The sequence below is a fragment of the Eulemur rufifrons genome, chromosome 2 (assembly GCF_041146395.1).
Source record: "Eulemur rufifrons isolate Redbay chromosome 2, OSU_ERuf_1, whole genome shotgun sequence".
Lineage (NCBI taxonomy): Eukaryota > Metazoa > Chordata > Mammalia > Primates > Lemuridae > Eulemur > Eulemur rufifrons.
Genome location: NC_090984.1, coordinates 55,968,255 through 55,989,430, shown reverse-complemented (window position 1 = coordinate 55,989,430; position 21,176 = coordinate 55,968,255). Strand labels below are relative to the sequence as shown.

General features: G+C 39.0%; 1 protein-coding gene across 2 annotated transcripts in view; it reads left to right on the top strand.

Moving 5' to 3' along the window:
• The window catches only part of FMN1 (formin 1), a 353,923-nt gene that overhangs the window by 264,480 nt on the left and 68,267 nt on the right, over window positions 1-21,176 (top strand). For both annotated transcript variants that reach the window (XM_069462066.1, XM_069462074.1), the window contains one exon: window positions 6,938-7,030. In XM_069462066.1, the coding sequence (XP_069318167.1) occupies window positions 6,938-7,030 (93 nt within the window). The remainder of the gene's footprint in view (window positions 1-6,937; window positions 7,031-21,176) is intronic.

The following is a 21,176-nucleotide window of genomic DNA, read 5'->3' as shown; positions in this document are numbered from 1 at the left end:
CTGAGATCCCCCAGGTTCTAAGGTAATTTCGCAAAAAAAGCCTCCTGTCTCCAATGCGCCACGTATCCCTCAGTGATTCTGTGCTGGCCTGGGTCAGGGCTCTGTTCAATTGGGAGCGGAGGGCTAGCCGCTTTCCCGAGAGGCTGCACCCGCCCCGGCTGGGGGCGGGTGTATCCGACCCGCGCTCCGCTGGCTAGTGTCTGTCCCGCGTTCCTAATATTCGTTCACCTCAGACCTCACTCGCTCTGTTTGTCCCACGCTGATTCTCCGTGGATTCACACCGCTGTTCCTGTGTGGCAGCGGTCTTCTAGCGTTGTGGCAGGTCCGGATCGATGCCTTCCTTCCCAGGAGCGCAGATTCAGGCCGTCACCACCACTCCGCCATCTTTGATCTCTCTGTTTGAATATTTTAAATGGATAAAGAATATTTTGGGTAGCATTTTATTGTTCAGTATACACAATGTTCTTTCTTGTACGTTTGTTTAGCCCTCACAAGATTTTATGTATGAAGCAACTAAGAGTCAGAGAGAGATTAAATAACTTTCCTGACCAGTAAAGTATATGAAAAACTAAGAATAAGAGAATGCATCTTTAGATTAAGAGTAGTTTAAAGAGTTTATATTTTTAGTGTATCAATTGTTGATGTATATGTGTAAATATATACGTACAGATATACTCACATGCATAGCTACATATCACAATTAAGCATGTACCAAAGCTATTGTTTCACTTTTTTTAAAAGTCAGTAAATTTTAATTTAAATGTTTTGCTTGTATTTCTCTTGTCAAGTTCAATTATTTCTTAGTAAGTCTTTTATTTTTGTAACTTTTATTGCTACCATTTGAAAATAGACTAATATGTTTAACTTTTCAAGTATGTGCATCCCAAACTCATTTCCCTACTTCTGATCCATAGTTTAGTAAATATTATAACTGTTGTAATAAAGACAGAGTTGCACCTAAAATTTTAAAAATTACTTTAAAAGGAGCATAAAGGGGGCCTTCTTCATTCGTCTGTTCATTATAGCTCCAGTTTAAGGCTGAGTTTCTAATTAGCTTTTTAAAGACAGCTTTATTGAGATCAGATCACATTCCACATAATTCACCCACTAAAAGTGTGTGATTCAATGATTTTTGGTATATAAACAGAGTTGCACAGCCATCACCACAATCAATTTTAGAAAATTTGTGTCACTCCAAAAAGAAACCTTATGCCTCCACCATCACCCCCATTCACTCTGTTCCACCCCCTTCCTCTCCTGGCCCTAGGAACCACTCATCTACTTTGTCTCTGTTGATTTGCCTATTCTGGACATTTCATGTAAGTAGAATCATGCACTATGTGGTCCTTTGTGTCTGGCTTCTTTTACTAAGTGTGATATTTTCAGGGTTCATCCATGTTGTAGTATGTATCAGCACTTCATTCCTTTTTTTGGCCAAATAATATTAGTATGTATGAAGCGCATGTTATTTATCCATTCATCAGTTGATGGGTAGATATTTGGATTGTTTCCACTTTTTAGAATATACCAAAGCTCTAGACACTCAGCATAATATTCTGCTTAGCTTTGGGTGCACAGACATTGTGCGTGCACAGACATAAAGCAGCACTCATATGTGTAAACCCATCTATTTATCTATGTTATCATGAAGTAACAATCCAACCCAGGTGCCATGCATCTAATGCATCTGTATTTTAACTCCCAGGCAAGTTTTTTGAGCACTTTAAATACAGGTTCTTGCCTTTGGATAAATATAGCCATTAGGAAGAATAGTTTAGACATAATATCAGTTGAATCCCCCCTTTGGCTATGTATGGCTTGTCTACACATAGGTCATTAATGCACAGTTGTTTCATTTGAAATTTGGGCTTTGGAGGGCTCTTTAGCAAAAGTATGGGTCTATCAATCCCCTTTAAAATCTAATCTATGTAGGTCTCTGTTCCCCGGGCTAGAGTGTCGTGGGATCAGCTTAGCTCACAGCAACCTCAAACTCCTGGGCTCAAGCAATCCTTCTGCCTCAGCCTCCCAAGTAGCTGGGACTACAGGCATGCACCACCATGCCCGGTTAATTTTTCCTATATATTTTTAGTTGTCCAGATAATTTCTTTCTATTCTTAGTAGAGACAGGGTCTCCCTCTTGTTCAGGCTGGTTTCGAACTCCTAACCTCGAGCGATCCTCCCACCTCGGTCTCCCAGAGTGCTAGGATTACAGGCGTGGGCCACCACGCCCGGCCTTACTCATACCTCTTAAGTGGCTCAGTAGACTTTATTTCCTTGTTCTTAGGGGTCAAACAGAAAAACCAGATAACCACTTATGACCTTAACAGCCTAATATCTGAAATCTTAAAACATTCAAGGGGCTATATCTTTCCTTGCACCAAAATGCTTCACAAATGCTTACCCTACAAATGAGAATAATCTCCATTTAGTCTCTATTATTTCATTATTATTATTTCAAACCAACAGGTTTTTAATATTTGATCTCACTCTCACAATGATCACTTATTAGTTGCTAACTTCAGGAATTAATATAGCTTTAATTGCCAAAAATTTTGTGGAGAGAAAAATAGAAGAAAGAGAACCTGGGGGTGCTTTGGCTTTTAACGCTGGAACTCCCGGCACAGCCTGTGTCTGAGACAACCTTGGTGGTCTAGCAATATTGTATACGAGTCTTCTGGTTGGACAATAAACGACATTTGTGGATTTGTCCGTGACCTCTCTTCTTCATGCACTGGCAGTCTCCGGTGTCATCATTAATTAGTCTTCAGGTCTCCCATTTGTCTGCTAGAAAGCATCTCAGATAAGCCAAGTTAATTAATTGGAGCGGGCAAGCTGCCTGGCCACCGGAACGCACGACTGTGCAGGGACAGTCAGAGGGCAGCCCTCTCCTTTGATGGTGTGGAGAAGTTTAATTCTAACAGGCCACGTGGGAGTCCCAGCCCATGGGGGTGCAGAGAGGACCTCCGAGCACGGCAGTGGAGCTGCTCTCATTTGTACTGGTTTCAGTTTCTGATTTCAAAACTGTGAGGTTCAGAGGCCTAGGGGAATCGTTTTACATTTTGCTTCATCTTTCCCCAGGAGTTTGCCTACATTCTTTAGTGAATTCTCACAATGGGTGGTGGAACTTCAGCAAGGGAATGAAAATCATTATCCCTATGTTCTAAACAGGAGATTTGCACTATGGCGTATTTCCATAAATATCGTGCCTAGCATCTGTAGTGAATAATCCCCAGCCATGACTCTCTTGCTGTGCTGACTTTGACATGTTTCCCAACCAATTTTACTAAATCATAAAAATAACAAATAATATTTATGAGCCTGCTTGCTAGTGCCAGGCATTCTGCAAACCACTATTTGTGCATTATCCCAGTTAATTCTCATGTTGTGCCTATGGGAGTGGGGGGCATTTGCAGATAAGAAAAACAAGCCGCAGCCCACCTGAGCCCAGGTGGGTCTGCATCCAAGCACAAGCTCTTTACCACCCCATGATATGGCCTCATAAAATTTGAGCCATTTGATGGCACCCCATGGGCTCTGACACCACAGCCAAGACAAAGGGAGAGCTGCAGTGATCAACCCTGTTAATTCAGGCAAAAGTAGAAGTTTTGCTTTTGTAACTGGGGAAACAAGCTTTGCCTTTAACTTTGCTTTCATTAGGGAGAAATGCCCTTGAAGGAATTACTGTCATAGCTTCAATTATATCCTATTACAAAATTGTAGGCCTGCCTCATGCTATTTGTGTTCATAAAAATAATTCTATATAAATGAAATTGTTAGAATTTGAATATAATAGAGGGTGAATTAAAGAATTTAAAGGACTCTTCCAGTTTATTAATATATTGTGATAAATTCTAGCTCTCCTTTATATATGGCCACCTGTGTTCTCAGAACCGTAGCTGGATATCATCAGAAAAGTTTATGTGGACGTGAAAGTTCCTTGAGAAATGCTGATTCTTTGCAGCAGATGTCTTTCAAAGTGTATCTGATCAATGCTCTGCTCTTGGCCTACCCTCAGAACTTACCCAGTCAGGGTAATCACCTTTACTTCCTTGCTTATGCCTTGTGGGGTAAAGTTGTGGACGTTTCTAGGGGTCTTTAAAATATACTAAGCCCTTTCAGGTCAGCTTGGGACACCACACGGTGTTTGAGGAGTACAGAGACTCTGAACCCGTGGCACAACTCTCCCAGGAAGGGAAGAGACAAGCAGGTCACACTGCATCCCTGGAAAGCTCACTCTGAGTCGGGGTCAACATTGCTAATTTTATTTAGACTTTGACCCCATAAGAATCTAGTTAAGCTGAGGAAATCTGATGTTTTGGCCAAATGCATGGAGCTCTCTAGAGAAATTTAGGTACAAGTAAATGAAACCTGCCTGATGACTTCTCAGGGATTAATATAAGTACATGAATAAATATAATTAAAAGTAAAACAAACACTATACAGAAGGTACAAGAGATGTTTAAAGAATGCAAACAGTTTGGATTGGAAAAAGCTTTATGGTGATGCTATCATCTCAGAGAAACTTTTTTGGATGAATAGGACTTTGTCAGACGTAGTGGAAAGTATGTACGGGGTGAGAGTAGAGCAGAGAACCCCCGTTTGAGTGAAAGCACAGAACTTGGGACGTTGGTTGATATAATTAGGAAACACTGAATAATTTTGATTTGGTTGGTCAAATACATGTGGGAAATAGATCTGAAAGGAGCCATAAAAGGAAAGGCCTTAAATCCCAGTCCCTGGAGTTTGAATTTAATTGAATTAGCAATGAAACTCGTACATAGTTTTATCTCTTTTGTACCTTTCCCCTTTGTTTTCAGTGGATGATCTTGCCTTGTAATTTATAGAGACCAGAGAAAACTTAAGCTTCCAAGTTAACTTTTGATCTCTTCTCCGCTTAAAAAACAAAAAAAACCAAGGTACCTTCCCCACAATTCCCCATCTCAGTAAATGGCACATCCAGCCACCCATTGTTCATCCCTTAGCCTTTCTTCTCCCTCAACCCTACATTGGATGCATCAGCAAGACCTATTTGTTTCACCTCCAGAACGTACTCCAGATCTATCTTCTTTCTCTCTTTCCTCGGACATCACTCTAGCCCAAGCAAAGCACCTCTATTTGAGGAAGAGAATAGTGGTGGGAGGAACCTACTTACTCTTTGGCCACAGGTCTATCTACTGGGAAAGAAGTAAAGGGAAATCTGTTAACAGTAGAGAAGTTATAAAGTAGATGTTATAGAGAGGACAAATCAGCTTACAAAGAAAGGTAAAAATGTGATGAAAAAAGGGATGTTTTGAACTGATGGTTTGACTGGTTTTAAGGAATTTGTTTCCCAATTGTCTTGAGGTAGGATTTGTATTTCTTCAATAAGATCGGTCATAAAAAGAATTAGTCTTTGCATCCCAATGGACAGTATTTCCTAGAAAGCATTAGAATGGTTGGTTGTCAGAAGCACTAATATCAGATATTCTAGATAAGCTCAATTAAAAACTTTTAGAAAGCATTAATAGCAATTTCAATAGCCAGAGTGTGAATTTAGGTACCCCTGCCCTGTCATCTAGCATCCTTGTCTTATTACAAGAAACCCTGGATACCTCTGAGAAAGTAGGGTGTTCTGACCTTGACTCAGAAAATGACAAAGCATTCCCTCAAGTCATGCTTTTACCTTCAGCACAGTCTTACAGTCTCCCAGAGTTGTCTAGGGTTTTAGCAATCTGGTTGGCAATGTTGCAAATGAAATATGTCAGATAACTAATTTCAGAGGGCATTTGAGTGGCCTCTTTTGCATTTTCTGTGTTTCAATGCTGACATGCTTGTTGCTTTGCCTGTAGTAAAGGTTCTGGGATGCTATTTTCTTTATGCCTAATTACTGGAAAGGAATTTTCCAGTGTAAATAAAGGCCCTCTTCCTGACCCTCTTCTTCCAAAATGCCTTACCTTTATATTTGTAAATTCCTCCAAGATCTGTAGTATATGTTTCTCTATTTTTTTAACCAGGTGGCATGATTTCTTTATGGTGAAAATCCAAATACTTTTGTCTAGTCTCTTGGTCAAGGATATATCAATAAGTTCTGGCCATGGTCAACAGACAAAAGGGATCATGATTCAGCTCTACCTTTGGAGAAATGAATCCTTTCTTTCCCCAGTGCATTTCTGCAACTGGCACAAACATAGAAACCTTGGGGAGATGCCTCTTGCATGGGTTAACTGCCTTTTGTGATGTTGAACTATGGTTTATTGTGATTTCCATGCAGCCAACTCAGAACCATGCAATTCAAGGCAACCTGATTATCAAAAAAGCAACCTATTACAAATTCCAGATATTCTGTCTGAAGTAAATCACATAAAATTATTCCACATGTGTTAGCAGAGAATTAATACAAAGAGTAGGTGAATGGGAAGCATGCAAAGCAGACACAGTCCTCCCTAACCTGGGCTTAGTTCTCGTGCTGGGATGTGTATATCACCTCGAGGAATCACCAGTTTGGCAGTCTCAGACAACTCGGAGGCCTGGAAATTTCTGGAAAATCTTTTTCAAGCTCTACTTTTGGAGTATGAATCTGAAGATGGTCAGGGCCCTTAATTCCCTGGGACTGGTCCTCAAGTAGTTTTTGCCTCTTTTTATTTTGGGGAGATCAAAAGCAGAATACTTTACCTGTCCCAGGTCAGAGATTTTTCTGAATCTTTAGAGGAAGAATTGAAGGATTATACATTTCCCTGTTCCTGAAAAGAGGTGTGAAATGAACTAATTATTTTTGTTGGTCTGTTTATTGTTTCTATTTTTGTTCTTTCTCCCTTGGATTTGAATAAATACTGATTGACAAGGAGTCTGCCCAATCGATATCCTGATATCCAGGTGCATAGCACAGTGTATGGCCCATCACAGGAGCTCAGCAAATATGTGTTCTTGAGTAAATCTAATTCTAAATTTCTCTTCACAGTAAGTGAGAAACAGATGATGGTGGTGTGCAAGGAGTCCCCAAAGGAGTATCTCCAGCCTTTCAAGGACAAACTAGAGGAGTTCTTCCAGAAAGGTAAGAGGTCTTGTTGGTTAACGTGTACACAATGCTGTGGAACATCCTTCGTTCTGTGACTCTTTCTCCGAGGCCCACCGCTTCGCATTCTGGCTGACCATGGGCAGCTTCAGTGACTTCGTTAGTCTGTCTTCCCGTGGTGGTTACATACTCCATGTAGGTGGAGTTGCCCTGTAGCTTTCCTGTCACCTTGCAAGTCCATTTTAATATTTTAAATCCTTTAATTTACTCCTGTTTTTGGAAACTTTTTGAGGACAAACCTTTTTGTCTCTTCATGGAGCTCAAGGGGATCCACGGGACATGCTCACTGACAAGTGGGTACATGCAAGGCTCATGCAGTTGTGTGTTTCAGATTTGTGGTCAGCCTGGACAGGTGGACGGTGATTATCTTCCTGGTTGTATGAGTGTAGCAATTTGGAAACTTGTGTTTTCCATTCCTTTTCAGATAGGAAAATTAGGGCCAAGTGAATGTCACACATCTAATGACTTGGCACCCGTCAGCCCTTTGGGGTTAATAAATGGAAGTGATAAACGTGAGACCCAGTACTTGCTTAGAGATCTGAACAAGTTCTGCTCCTTCTCCCACAGTTTTGGCAAGAGTAGGGATAGGAAACTTTTCTTGATCAGGGTTGCTGAACATGAAAGTTTAATGCCTTTTAGATATTTCCTATTATATTTCTCAAATTTAACTTAAGATGTAAAACAAAAATAAGGGTAGGTTGGAGGGAGCTTTTTCCTTTGCTAGAAAGCCAGAGGAAATGCATATAGGAAGCTTTGGGATATTCCAGCATGTTGTTTCTATTATTGAATAAGGCCACATGATACCACACCATCAACAAAAGACTGTTACGCAGGGTGAATCTATAAAGTATGGCCAAACCACCTGGAGAATTGGCAGGAAAATTCTCAGTCTGTGAGTCAGAGAAGCTCCATTCCAGCTGCTCCCTTGGGGCAGAGATCATTGCTTCCTTCTCCATGACAAGAGGTTGCTTGTATTGAAGCGGGAGAAGTCAGAGTTCTTCTCTCTTGGACATTGCAGAACCTCATATATGATGGAAGAAATGCAGCCAGGCAAAGTATCATCTTGAGAGCAAACAATGATACCAATACTTACATGCTATGTGACTATAATGGGTTGGTTTTATATATGACTTACCAAAATAATTGCATTGCTTTATAAGTATACCATGTAAATATAACCTAAGTGGCCTAAACAGAAGCATGAAATACTTTCCTTTGATGACCCCCAATTAGTTAGTGTCTGCTTTTAACATAATGAAGAATTAACTTGAAGTGATGCTAATGTGTACTTGGATTCCATTTTTATTTTGAATTGCCATTATTCCGTATCTGGAAAAGTCTGCAATGTGTATGTCAGGGTATTAGCTGCCTTCATGCTGTAATGGCCTGAGACTCCTTCCTCTTCAAAACAGCTAGCATCTTAAAGCACTTATATTGTGAATTTTATTCTTCTTGTTGCAAAGAGATAAATATGAGTAGATTTAGAACCTTAAGAATCTTCTTTGGTACCTTGGAAAGGAAATTTACAAATCACCCTTTAGGGTTATGTGTTAACCTCTTCTCCGCTTGGTCTCTCAAGAAAATTCTGGTCTATTCAGAGAAAAAGAATTGACTTGAGGCAAACTGGATCTTGTGTCAGGGAAGCAAGGGTGTGACCATAGTAAGCTGTTCTAAGAAAGTCCTAGAGCAGTGGTTCATTAGAATCACCTGGGGGAGTTTTTTTTTGTTTTTGTTTTTTTTAATTTTGACACCCAGCCAAACTGTAGACCCATCACCAGCATCTCTGGAGGTAAAACCTGGCATCAGAATTTTTTTTTTTTTACTACCCAGGTTGAGAACCACTGTTGTTGAGCTTAGTTCACCTTTTAATGTGTATTCAAAGATATTTATTCAGAACCTGTTATACATTAGGCATTGTAATAGCCCTGGGAATGCTAAGATGAATCATATACTCCATGACCCTCTCCCAGAGACTGTCTTATTGGGAAAAGATCCATAATTTAATACAGTCAGCTCTCAAAAATAATTTGAAGGAAACATTACCATTCTATTAAAAAGTTTAAGGCCGGGCGCGGTGGCTCACGCCTGTAATCCTAGCACTCTGGGAGGCCGAGGCGGGTGGATCGCTCAAGGTCAGGAGTTCGAGACCAGCCTGAGCAAGAGCGAGACCCCGTCTCTACTAAAAATAGAAAGACAGGCCGGGCACGGTGGCTCACGCCTGTAATCCTAGCACTCTGGGAGGCCGAGGCGGGTGGATTGCTCAAGGTCAGGAGTTCGAGACCAGCCTGAGCGAGACCCCGTCTCTACTAAAAATAGAAAGACATTATATGGACAACTAAAAATCTATATAGAAAAAATTAGCCGGGCATAGTGGCGCATGCCTGTAGTCCCAGCTACTCGGGAGGCTGAGGCAGTAGGATCGCTTAAGCCGAGGAGTCTGAGGTTGCTGTGAGCTAAGCTGACGCCACGGCACTCACTCTAGCCTGGGCAACAAAGTGAGACTCTGTCTCAACAAAAAAAAAAAAAAAGAAAGACATTATATGGACAACTAAAAAATCTATATATAGAAAAAATTAGCCAGGCATAGTGGCGCATGCCTGTAGTCCCAGCTACTCGGGAGGCTGAGGCAGTAGGATCGCTTAAGCCGAGGAGTCTGAGGTTGCTGTGAGCTAAGCTGACGCCACGGCACTCACTCTAGCCTGGGCAACAAAGTGAGACTCTGTCTCAACAAAAAAAAAAAAAAAAAAAAAAAAAGTTTAAGACTATAACAATATATAATATTGTTGGAATCTTAAACATTCCTAATATTGTATGGTGAAAAGTCTAGTGTTGAAATAGCCTGTTACCATGATCTCATTGTAATTGAGTTGCTCAAAAAAAAGCCTAGAATTGTACCATCCAATATGGCAGACACTGGGCACACGTGGCTATAAGCGACTGAAATGTGGCTAATCCAAATTGAGATGCGCTGTGAGGATGAAACACACATCGGATTTTGAACTTGTGAAATACTTCATTTCTGATTTTTTATATTGATTAAATGGTAAAGTGATAATCTCTTAGATATATTAGGTAAAATAAATTAATATTTATGAGTAAATTAATAATTATATTAATAAAATAGTAATATTAAATTATTTATTTCTTTCATTATTTAAGTGTAACTACTAGAAAATTTACAATTTTATTTGCGGTTCACTTTCTATTTCTCTTGGAAAGTGCTAGTCTAGAGACATGGTCTGTAGGCCTTCCTCACCTCATTCCTTTACGCTCCTCTTCACAATTGTCGCTCTACCTGCTCAGCTTGAATACTACATTATTGCAATGCAGTTTCAAAAGCTAGCCCCCTCCCCACTTTTGCTCTAGGTCTGGCCCTTGTTTGGCTCTCAGGCAGGGCCACTTAACTGAATGAAGGAGGTGACAGCATGCTCCTTCATCATGCTACACCTCTGTGATTCCAAAATGTATGGTTAGGGTCTGTAGTTAAGAAATATGTTATAAGCAATAGCAATATGATATAGCTCAGCATCTAGGGCTTTGACAAGTTGCAGTATATACAAATAGAATATGTCTTAGCTACTATTTTGAGTATGAAATAGTAGTCCCTTTTTAATGTAGATATTTCACTAATTCATAAAAAATGTAGTATTTTCCACTCACCACAAATATGCACTATTCATCCTGGATAATCAAATATTTATGACAATTGGCATACAGTTTAAGTATAGCAATTTATCTAATATGCCATTCATTGTAAGAAATACCATTATTACATGTGCTATTAAGAAAGAAAAATCACTTTCAATTAAACCATTACATGCAAAGTATATGATGTACCCCAAAACCAGAGATGCCAAAATGTGAAAATTTGATCAATTTTGGAGTTGATATGAGACTATAGTTAGACATATGGAATCAAAGAGGAGGAGCGCCCAACACTTCCTGAAATCATGTAAGACTTTCAGCAAAGGAGATATTTTTGTTCAGACTTGTAAAAAGAACAAAGGTGATGCTGGTGACAATGGTACCTAATATTTACTGAGTGCTTCTACAGGCTATATACGGTGCAGAGCAAATCACCTTCTTACTTAGTCCTCATGACAACCCTCTGAATTGAGCACTGTTATCACCCTGTTGTATAGAAAAGGAGATTGAGGCTTAGGAATTCTCAGCAGACAAGCTACCAAGGGCATCCTAGGCAGAGGAAAACACTGCATATGTCAGAAGGATAGAAGATATGATGTGTTTGGGGAATGACAAAAGACTTGGTGTGGCTAAATCACAGGGCATATGAGAAGAACAGAAGACCAAAAAAGATAAAAGTCACAATATAACTTGCTAGAGAGTCTGCACTTTGTCATATAGGCAACAGATAATACTGGAAAGTAGTGTGTGCAGCTGGAGTGATATGATCATATTGGGCTTGTTTGTTTTGTTTTGGTGTGTGGAGTTTTTGAGGGAGGATCACTTTGCTTTTTGTTGTTATTAAGAAATACATTATAATGAACAGCTATATAAAAAGATTTGGGCAGGGCGCAGTGGCTCACACCTATAATCCTAGCTACTCAGGAGGCTTAGGCAGGAGGATTGCTTGAGCCCGGGAGTTTGAGGCTGCAGTGAGCTATGATGACACCACTGCACCTCAGCTGGGACAACAGAGTGAGACCTTGTCTCAAACAAACAAACAAAAAAAAGTAGAAAGAAAGAAAGAAAAAGATCTGGATGATCCGTAAACTAGTAAAGAACTTGAGCAAAAGCAATGGCAATAAAAATAAGAAAACAAGGAGGAACATACTGTAAATAGTAACAGGCTGTTTTAGGTGTTGCAAGACAAGATGATCAACTGGAAGTACAAGATGAAACAGAGAAGAGGATAACTCTCCTTTTTCATGTTTGGATAACTGGCTGGATGCTGATGAGGAAGACTAGATTTGCAATGGAAGACAGTCAGGTAAACTTTGGACATGTTCACTTTGATGTACGTGTGAGAGACACGGGGAGAGATATTGTGCTCATGGGAGAGAGTTGGCTGAGACTTCAGAGGTAGCAGTTTAAGTCATAGAAATAAATAAGACAACAAGATAGCCCAAAGCAAGGGTATAGAATGAGAAGGTTCCTGAAGTATCAGACTGTCTGAGCACAGGGTATCGTGGAATAACCATAATTGAGAAAAGATGTTCGTATACTTCTATAGTACAGCTTATACAGAGAATTTGGCAAGAAAGCTAATTTTCCATTAGGGGGTCTTATCACTCATAAAGTCTTAAGCAACTGCGTTCTTTATGCCTGAGAAGTCACATGCATTGTGACTCAGGATTATTTTCACATAAGTTGCAATTCAATTCTTCTAACAATCATGATGATTTAATTTTTCTTTTGTAAATCATATCCTGTTGCCACACTCCAGTGGAGATGATGTGTTTGTCCTTATGTCTTTTATCATCTTTCTGTTCTCAAAATACCCTTAAATAGCATTACTTGACAAAACTGTAGTACTTGTTCTTGATGAATTTCATTTCCTGAGCAGAATTCAAAGTGATTTTAATGGCACCACTTTTCAGGGTTGCAATCTCCACAGTATGTAAGCCTTTTTTCTGACCTGTTTTTTTTTTTTTTTTTTTTTTCCACAGTAGGCTCTTGTTGATTCCAGTTTACAGCTCAGTTCAGAGTAACCGTGTGCAGGCATTTTGTGAGCTCCTGCTTTCCCACCCTCACATCAAACATGGTCATAATGATATGGCCTTCAAAAATGTGATGCTCGCATTAAAAGTCCTCATAAACATGGCAGGGATCCTGTAATTGAAAGAAGGCGCAGAGCAACTGATTAGATCCCAGGTATGGATCTTGTAGGTGGTCTTTTCATGCTGTTAAATTGGTCATTTGTATTTATAGCTTTGGCAGGGAGGGCTGGAACCTACACTGGCTCTAACACCAGCATTCTCCCACACTTGGCCTTATCTTATTCTCTGTTAATTTTACCTGGCACCCATGAATGGAGCCAAATTCAAACTGAATCTGAATGAACCATTCTAATCTTTGTTTATCAATGTATCCTCTAAGGTTCTTTGACCAGCTGAGATTAGAGATATTCTTTTTTTTTTTTTTTTTTGTTGAGACAGAGTCTTGCTTTGTTGCCTGGGCTAGAGTGAGTGCCATGGCGTCAGCCTAGCTCACAGCAACCTCAGACTCCTGGGCTTAAGCGATCCTACTGCCTGAGCCTCCCGAGTAGCTGGGACTACAGGCATGTGCCACCATGCCCGGCTAAGTTTTTTTTTTTCTATATATATTTTAATTGGCCTAGAGATATTCTTAATATCAAGAAAGTGTTTTCTAGTAAACTGTATCTAGTAGATAAATTTACCAAGCTAAAAGCAAACAAAAGCAATAGCGCTGATTTCCCACATTGAATGCAAAAAGGATTACATAAATAGCTGAATACTCCATGACAGTTGGGACAATGTCTTTCTAATCCTATACCCTTTCTCATCCCAACATAATGTAGGCTCCACTTGGCCTATGATAGGTGTTAATAATTATTTGTTGAATTGATGAACAAAGCCTGAATTGTGTAAAGTGCCCAGGGGATTTTTTTTTTTCCCCTCCATGGGCTTTCTGTTTAAATCTTTTCAGAATTGGTAAATGATGCCAGAATCTGGAGAGATGCATTTTTTGGTCTATAATACATTTCTGTGGTCAGGTCTCTTGGACATAGAAACATCTTTCTATGTTGGGTGTATGCATATAATTCATTCTTAATAAATACTTAGGTCAGATTAGATTGACAAGAGCCATAACTAAACCTCTAAACTTCAGAATAAGAGCAGGTTACTAAATGTTCTCTTTACTTCAACCCCCAGAAATGCAGAAACACAACTATCTGAATCACCATATTCAACCATTAAAGTTACAGCAATCAGGATAGGTCAATGATCTGGACAGGGTGCCCTGTAGGAGGAGATAATTCTTACGTTCTTTACAGAGCATATTCCCCCCTGAAATCAGTTTCTCCGTTTCTCATTCCCCTTCTGTCTTTCCCCTCTCCCTCTTTCTTCTCCCCCTGCCCAATTTGATGTCTTTAATTTACTCAATTTTCCTTTTTGGCCAGGCATCCAATAAGTTATCTTTTCAGTAACTCTAGTTCTCTTTTTCTTTTCCTTTTAATTCAATGAAAAAATTTGCAAAAAGAAGAAAAATTTGTAAATTCTTATTTATGTATAATACTAATATATCTGAAAAAGATTGCACCACCCCCTCCAAAAGAAGAAAACTGCTGCCCAATCTCACTGTAATTTTAAAACTCTAAATAACACTAATAGCCCATTTCATGGCCAAATGTCATTTATTCCCAGCATGTGAAGATGATATGATACTGGGAGGTCTATTAATATAATTCATCACCATTAATAGCTCTAAAGAGAAAAATCATATGAACATCTCTTAGCATTAGATGTTAAGAAAGGCATTTGACAAAGTTCAACATCCATTCTTCATTTTTAAATCTCAATGAAACATTGTTTTATTTCGTTAATATAATAAAAATCCATCACAGCCCTAAATTTTCAGCTAGTATCACAAAAGACCTATATACCTAATATATAAGAACTCCTAGATATTGTTAAAAGAACAATGTACAACAGAAAGAAAGGCAAATAATACAAACAGTGACAGAAACTGCTCTTTACACATGTGAAAAGATGCCGCTCTCAAAATAGAAATGTAAAATAAATTACATTGAAATTCTATTTTTCATCTATAAATTGGCAAAATTACAAAAGTTTGATAACAGTCTCTGATGGCAATGCTGTAGGATAAAAGTGTAAATTGTTAACAATCCATATGCAGGTCTGTTCTGTTAGTTGGTTGGTACCTAACAAAAATCTCTGAGGACAAATACGAACTAACCTAGGGCTGATGTTCAGCTGCCCCTCACTGTAATGGCCATACAGGTTTTCTGTTCTGTTAGTTAGTAGTCACGTTGTTGCTAAATATTTAAAATATTACCCCTTAAACGAATTAGACAGACTCATTCCTATAGTAGATAGAAAATGCACAGAGGAGATTCAGAGGTGATATGCAGACTTTCCATAAATTTTGATGTTTTAACCAATGTGTACCTTTCTAAAAAACGGAAAAAATATTTTTTAAAAAACAAGTAACTTATCTATGGTACTTTGCACGTAAAATTTTTCTTGAAGACTCTGCTTCCCATTCAGTGCTTCCCCATTATTGTACCAGCTGGGATCCCTTAGCCTCCTGAACCTAGTCCTTTGTGGAAAATGTCCAAAGAATTCATAACAGAATGCTCTTGTTCAGTCTCCTCATTTCTTTACTCTTTTCTTTGGGTGATGGACTGGACAACTTGGGGACTTTGAAGGCCGCTTATACTGTCCTTCTCTTTTAAGTAGACGGCCAAGGCCATAGCTAGTACCTGGCTTCCTTTCCTGTGGTTCTCCTCTTCAACACCTCTCCTCAATAGCTCTAGGCAACAGAGTCCTCCTAACCATGGGAAAATGAGTGGAAATATTTCAAAGGCATCAAGAGCTCAAGACAGTCCAGCACATACACAAATCTGCTAGAGCCCCCAGTTCTTCCCCCTGGACTTGGATGGACTTCACTCATTTTGCTCAAGTTTCCATCACTCTCTTGTGATGTCTGAACCTGGAGTGGTCATGAGGGGGCCTCTACTATGTAGGGTGTTTTACCTCCTCCTCATCTTTTCTTGTTAGCATAGTCCTGTTCTTCATTTCATTTAGGCCCTCTTAGCTCTTCATTATGTAAGTGCTTCAATGTATATGTTTATGAACATACCAGGGTGGAGGAGTAAGGATCTGTATCTTGAATTACCCTAACACAGACCATTCTTTAAACCTAACCACAGTGTAGGTTCAGATATCCTCATTTATATCTCAAGACCATTGCCAGTATCTGACCTCTTCTGTGGGTATTTTCATTTTAAGCCTTAACACTAATTTTTGAAAAAGGGTTTGTCTCCTGTTCTTAAGCACTGTCTCAAAACTACCTGCAGTGAAAGAGAGATCTCAGTGGTTAGGTTTGAGGAGAAGTAAGATGAGTATCATTAATTCTTGCAGGGTCTTCTGTAGAGCAGCAGAAGATATTTAGACATACACCTGCACACACACGCCCCTCCAACTCATGAGACCAGGTTGTTTGATTGCTTTCATGGAACAGGGATTGTACCGTAAATGGATTTTTACAACATTTGAGCAAGGCCTTTAACCATGTTCGGTAATACTAGGGTCCACTTCACCATTGATGGTGGTGTTGGTGATCTCTTCATTGCCCTTTCATGGCAGAATCCAAGATCCTTTGATGAGATTCTGGAACTGCAATTGCAATAACACCTGTCTGAGTAGAAATATCTGCAGGTGCAAGTAGGAGATGAGCCTGGCTCTTACTGTGAGTAGGGCTCTTTCTTTCTGTGTATAAACCTTGTTGTCCACTTGTCAATTCTTCCTTTCCTTATTTTGTTGTTTTGTTTTGGAAAAAGTAGAAGTAGACTAAGGTGTGTTTCCCAGAAGCAGAGTTTTAGTAACTTCTGAAGTTTTGTTTGTGACACTGAGCCATGAGCTCATGATTTACTCTTTCTACCATGACTACATGTACACTTTTTGCTTAAAAAAGGTTTTTTAACATAAAAATCTCTTTTATTATATATTTTCTTTAAGCAATACTGTATCACATATAACTTTTTTTAGTGTCGTAAGAACACTTAGCAAGAGATCTGCCATCTTAAATTCTTAAGTGCACAATACAGTTTCATTAACTGTAGACACAGTGTGTGTGTGTGTGTGTGTTTTAAGTGTTCTGAATGTAGTGAGCTTGAAGTTAGAAGACCTAGGTTTGAACACTAGCTTCATCACTTAACTTTTCTGTGTGACTGTGGGCAGCCTTTTAAATTTCTCTGAGCCTTTTTTTTGTTCTTGTCTGTAAAACAGGAATAGTAATATCTACTATACAATGTCGTTATGAAGATGAAATGAGAGAACATACAGGTGAAACCACCATGTAAACTGCAAAGCATTAATAAATACAGTGCATTGTATTTACAGCATTCTTACTGTCCCATCACCACTCTCTGTGAAACATACCAATTTGTTGAAAATTTCCCTCTTGAGTTTTCAGTTTGGGGATAGAGGGGTCTGCTGCTTGACTACAACAGTCAAAGCATAGTGCTTCATTTAATCTTTGCAGCAATCCTTTGAGACTGACTTTGTCATTTTTAACTTTCTAGAGAAGGAAACTGAGCCTGAGGGTCTCAGTTACTCAAGATCAGGGTCATCTCAATCCAGTGTTGTTACTGTGCTATACTTATAACTTGGAAAATCACTTATTTTCTCTGTGGAATAAGATTCGTGTAGGTAAACAGAAATAAGCATTTTTCTTGCACCATCTAAAGGAGAAAAGCATCAGAATAGCAGACTTTCCTTAACCTTGGTCAGTCACTTAACCTCAGGGACTCCTTTCACGGAGTCCTAATAGAGTCCTCCTTTTATCTTCCCCAACAGTGACAACAACAAATTTGCCTTTGTAATTTGTAAAGATAAAGAATAGCAGTGACAAGTATTTAAGTAGTTTACAGAATCAGCATTGAGCTCTGCATCTTGCATAATAGTTGTTTTCACAATAAATTGCTTCATGTAATTGTTGGCCCAGCCACCACTTTCTCTTTGGATTCTTGACAACTATGGCAAGGTTTTAGTCAATGATTGATTGCAGTTGTTGTCACATGACTTCTCTTTGACTTACTCAGTTATTGTCTTCTTCCTGATGGATGAACTTAACACCCACATGCCTTTTGGGAGTTATTTTGCAGAATACATATTATACAATAGTTTTGTATATAATGTCCAACTCTGGAAGGAGCTCTTTATTCTTTCAAATAATACAGGTTGTTTCTTCTATTGAGTCCATTTTGCATTAAAGGAATTGTGGCAGCACTCTTAGGAGCCCAGGACTAATATATGTAGAGCATTTAGCACAGAGCCCAGCACTATATATATCAGCCACTGCTGCTGTTATGTTCTCATTTTGTTACAATCTTATCAAATGGCTCAGATGATGGGGCTCAGAAAGTTAATCACAGATGTTTTACCTACCCAATGGTGCAAAAAGCAGTGGTTCCAAGTACAAGTGGCAAATAGTTATTAATTACAGAGGAAGGTCTTAAGTTCTAGAAAGAAAGTCATATTCATTCTTTTTCATCTCCTCTAAAAGTTATCCAAAAGCAATGTATATAAACTGGATTTCTCTAGGACCTGAAGCCTCTTTTTGTTATAATTTAAAGATCATCCTGTATATAAATTGAGTGAAAGGTAAGTAGAGTTAGCATAAATTAAAAAGGCACCAGATATGCATGGAGCTCTTCTCTGGAATTGTGTCTTTCACCATTCAAATACTGTAAATATGTTAAAGCAGAATTGTAATTTCTGTAGTTACATCTTAATGACAGAAAGCATGTACATAATTCCATTAAAGAAGACATGCAATATGGATCACACCTTGTCCTACCCAAATCAACAATATTACCACCTAGTGGCTGCTGAATTGAACTGCAAACACAGGATCCTTGGGATCCTCCAAGTCGGAGTACCATGTCTCAACTGCTAACAGTGATGGAAAGTGACAGTATATGCCACTAGGATGAACAACTTTAATGATCCTTGATAACTGTTAATTACTGTAACACCACTTTCTAGCAGATAGGGAGAAGGATGAGAATTGGCTTTTCCCTTTTTTTGAGAAACTGAGGCTTCAAAAAGTTGTAAACTGTGGGTAGAGGGTATGATCATTTAATTCCTTAATCCTTTTTTTATCCTTTGAATTAAGAAGAAATAGATCTACCTTTCCCCACCATTTTTTTATTTAAGTTTTAATTTATTTATAGCATTTTTCTCCTGAAAATTAAAATATATATATGACTAGATCAGAACTGTTTTAAACATGGATAAACAGTGGTTTTCTCACTATAGAAGATATACAGTGTCAGCTCATATCCTTTCATGAATTTAGCAAAACCTAAGTGCTTAGCGTCTTGAAGTGCCGGTCCTTGACAGCTCATCTTTGTTCCCCCTCAGCGTCAGGCATCAGGACCTTTGCTCTTCACCACTTCCACCCTCCCCCTGGCATCCACCAACTCGTTGACATTCAAATCATTCACTGAAATAACTAAACCATCTGCCTACTGAGCTCATCATACCATCCTATGTCCTTGCTGAAATAAGCAAAATGTGGAGTAATTATAATATAATAATTCTAGGGGAGTGTAATACATTCAAGTAGGTAATGTAGAAAGTCACTAAAAAATCTATTTGAAATTGCTGTTCTTCCCAGGAGGGCACTATTCTTCTCTCAATATCTTCCCTTTGGCTTCCTGACTCTAGGATTAAGCCTAATTGCTAACATAATATATGTGCATGATCATCTGCTTTCTTTAATTTAAGCTTCCTTTGGCATTGGTTCCTAGTTTGTAGTCATGGCTGTGGCATTAATGGTAATTGGTCTGAGCTTCATGTGGTGAAATAGGTTCCAGCGTGTTGACAGCAATTAATGGAGCTAGATAGTCCTGGGTAAGAGTCAAAGAGTGGGTTTTGCATCTCTTTCAAATTGTTTTTTCATTGTTTCTGTCGTAGTCTCCTGGGAGACTATAGTGAACAGAGGGCTGGTTTTAAAATTATGCTAACCTGAGTTCAAATCCTTCCCCTAGCTTTCTGACCTTGGGAAACCTACTTTATACAAACAAGGCTGAGGTTCCCTCATCTCAAAGATAGAGGTAATAGCACCAACACCATAAGGCGATTGTGACCACCAAACCAGCTTAAAATGTGAGCCAGTCAACTATGCACCCTATGTCATGCTAGCACAGATAAAGTTGTTCAACCTGTTCACTAAGTATTAGTTGAGGTCTTACTATATGTTCTAGGCCCTGTGCTTTACTTGCTATTGATACAATGGTGAGCAAGAACAGTCTTTGCCTCTGGAACTTTTATTTGCCAGTGGAGATTATAGCCTGTTGGCTTTAGAAATCCATAACGTCTGTTCCCACAGTGTATAATTGATCCTCAGATTTTGTGGTCTCTTGCTATCTGGTCTCTTAACTAGTAGGCTCTGGCTTTTGCTTGACTTGGTCCATCAAGATTTACAAAGCTGACCATCAGTGCTTACCCTAGGAAAAGGGGTTGGTATTGTCCCTAAGGGTCAGATAAATAGCAAAATACAGATCTGTTTGTTCTGGTCCTCGTAGCTTCTTAGGATAGAAGGTATTTCCAGGAAATGGGATTTTATCATTCTCCTCAATCATCCTCTGTGTTACTACATGAGAAGAAATACACAGCCTCGTAAATACTAGCCTCACAGACCCAGTCCCCCAAAGTGACTCCCATGATACATGCCTATTTTAGCACATGAGACCCATCGCCATCAGCCAGAATATATTTCCTGGGACTTAATATAAGGTCTCATTCATTGCGGTTTTCTACTCCACTTTTTCTAAGATGAAGTGATGGAATGTGTAGAACTAGTTAAAAGCCACTTCTAAATCACATTGAAAATAATTTTCTTTCAGTTACTTTATATACCAATTTTCTGTTCCTGAAAATATAGATAAGAAACCAGAATCTGGAATTCATGTTAAAGTTCATGAGCTTCAATTACGTGTTCCAGGTGGGTCGATTTGAAATACCACAAGTCTTAATTTAAAATAATGAGATTATTCTCTTGGATCTATGGAACCTCTTCTCCAGGGACACAGTATGTATACTCTGATCCAAACACTGCGTGTGGATCTATCTCTGTTTCTCAAAAATATTAAATGGACAACATCCAAAAGACATCCAAGAAGGAACAAGCTAGAAGAGTAGCCTATATTTTTTCCCACGAACTGTGATGATCCAAGCCAAGATCAATGAGCTGTCAGGAAAAAGGGGGGGCGGGAAATTCCAAACAAAAGTATCTAAAGTAAATGCCAAAGGGATAAAGAAAACCACTGGCTGGATAAACTGTGATAAATGGTGGTGGTTTGTTTGTTTTTAAATTTTGTTCCTGTCTGTAAGTCTCTCCTTGAGCAACAGCTTCTGTGTAATACAAACCTTTTGTATTGTGTGACACT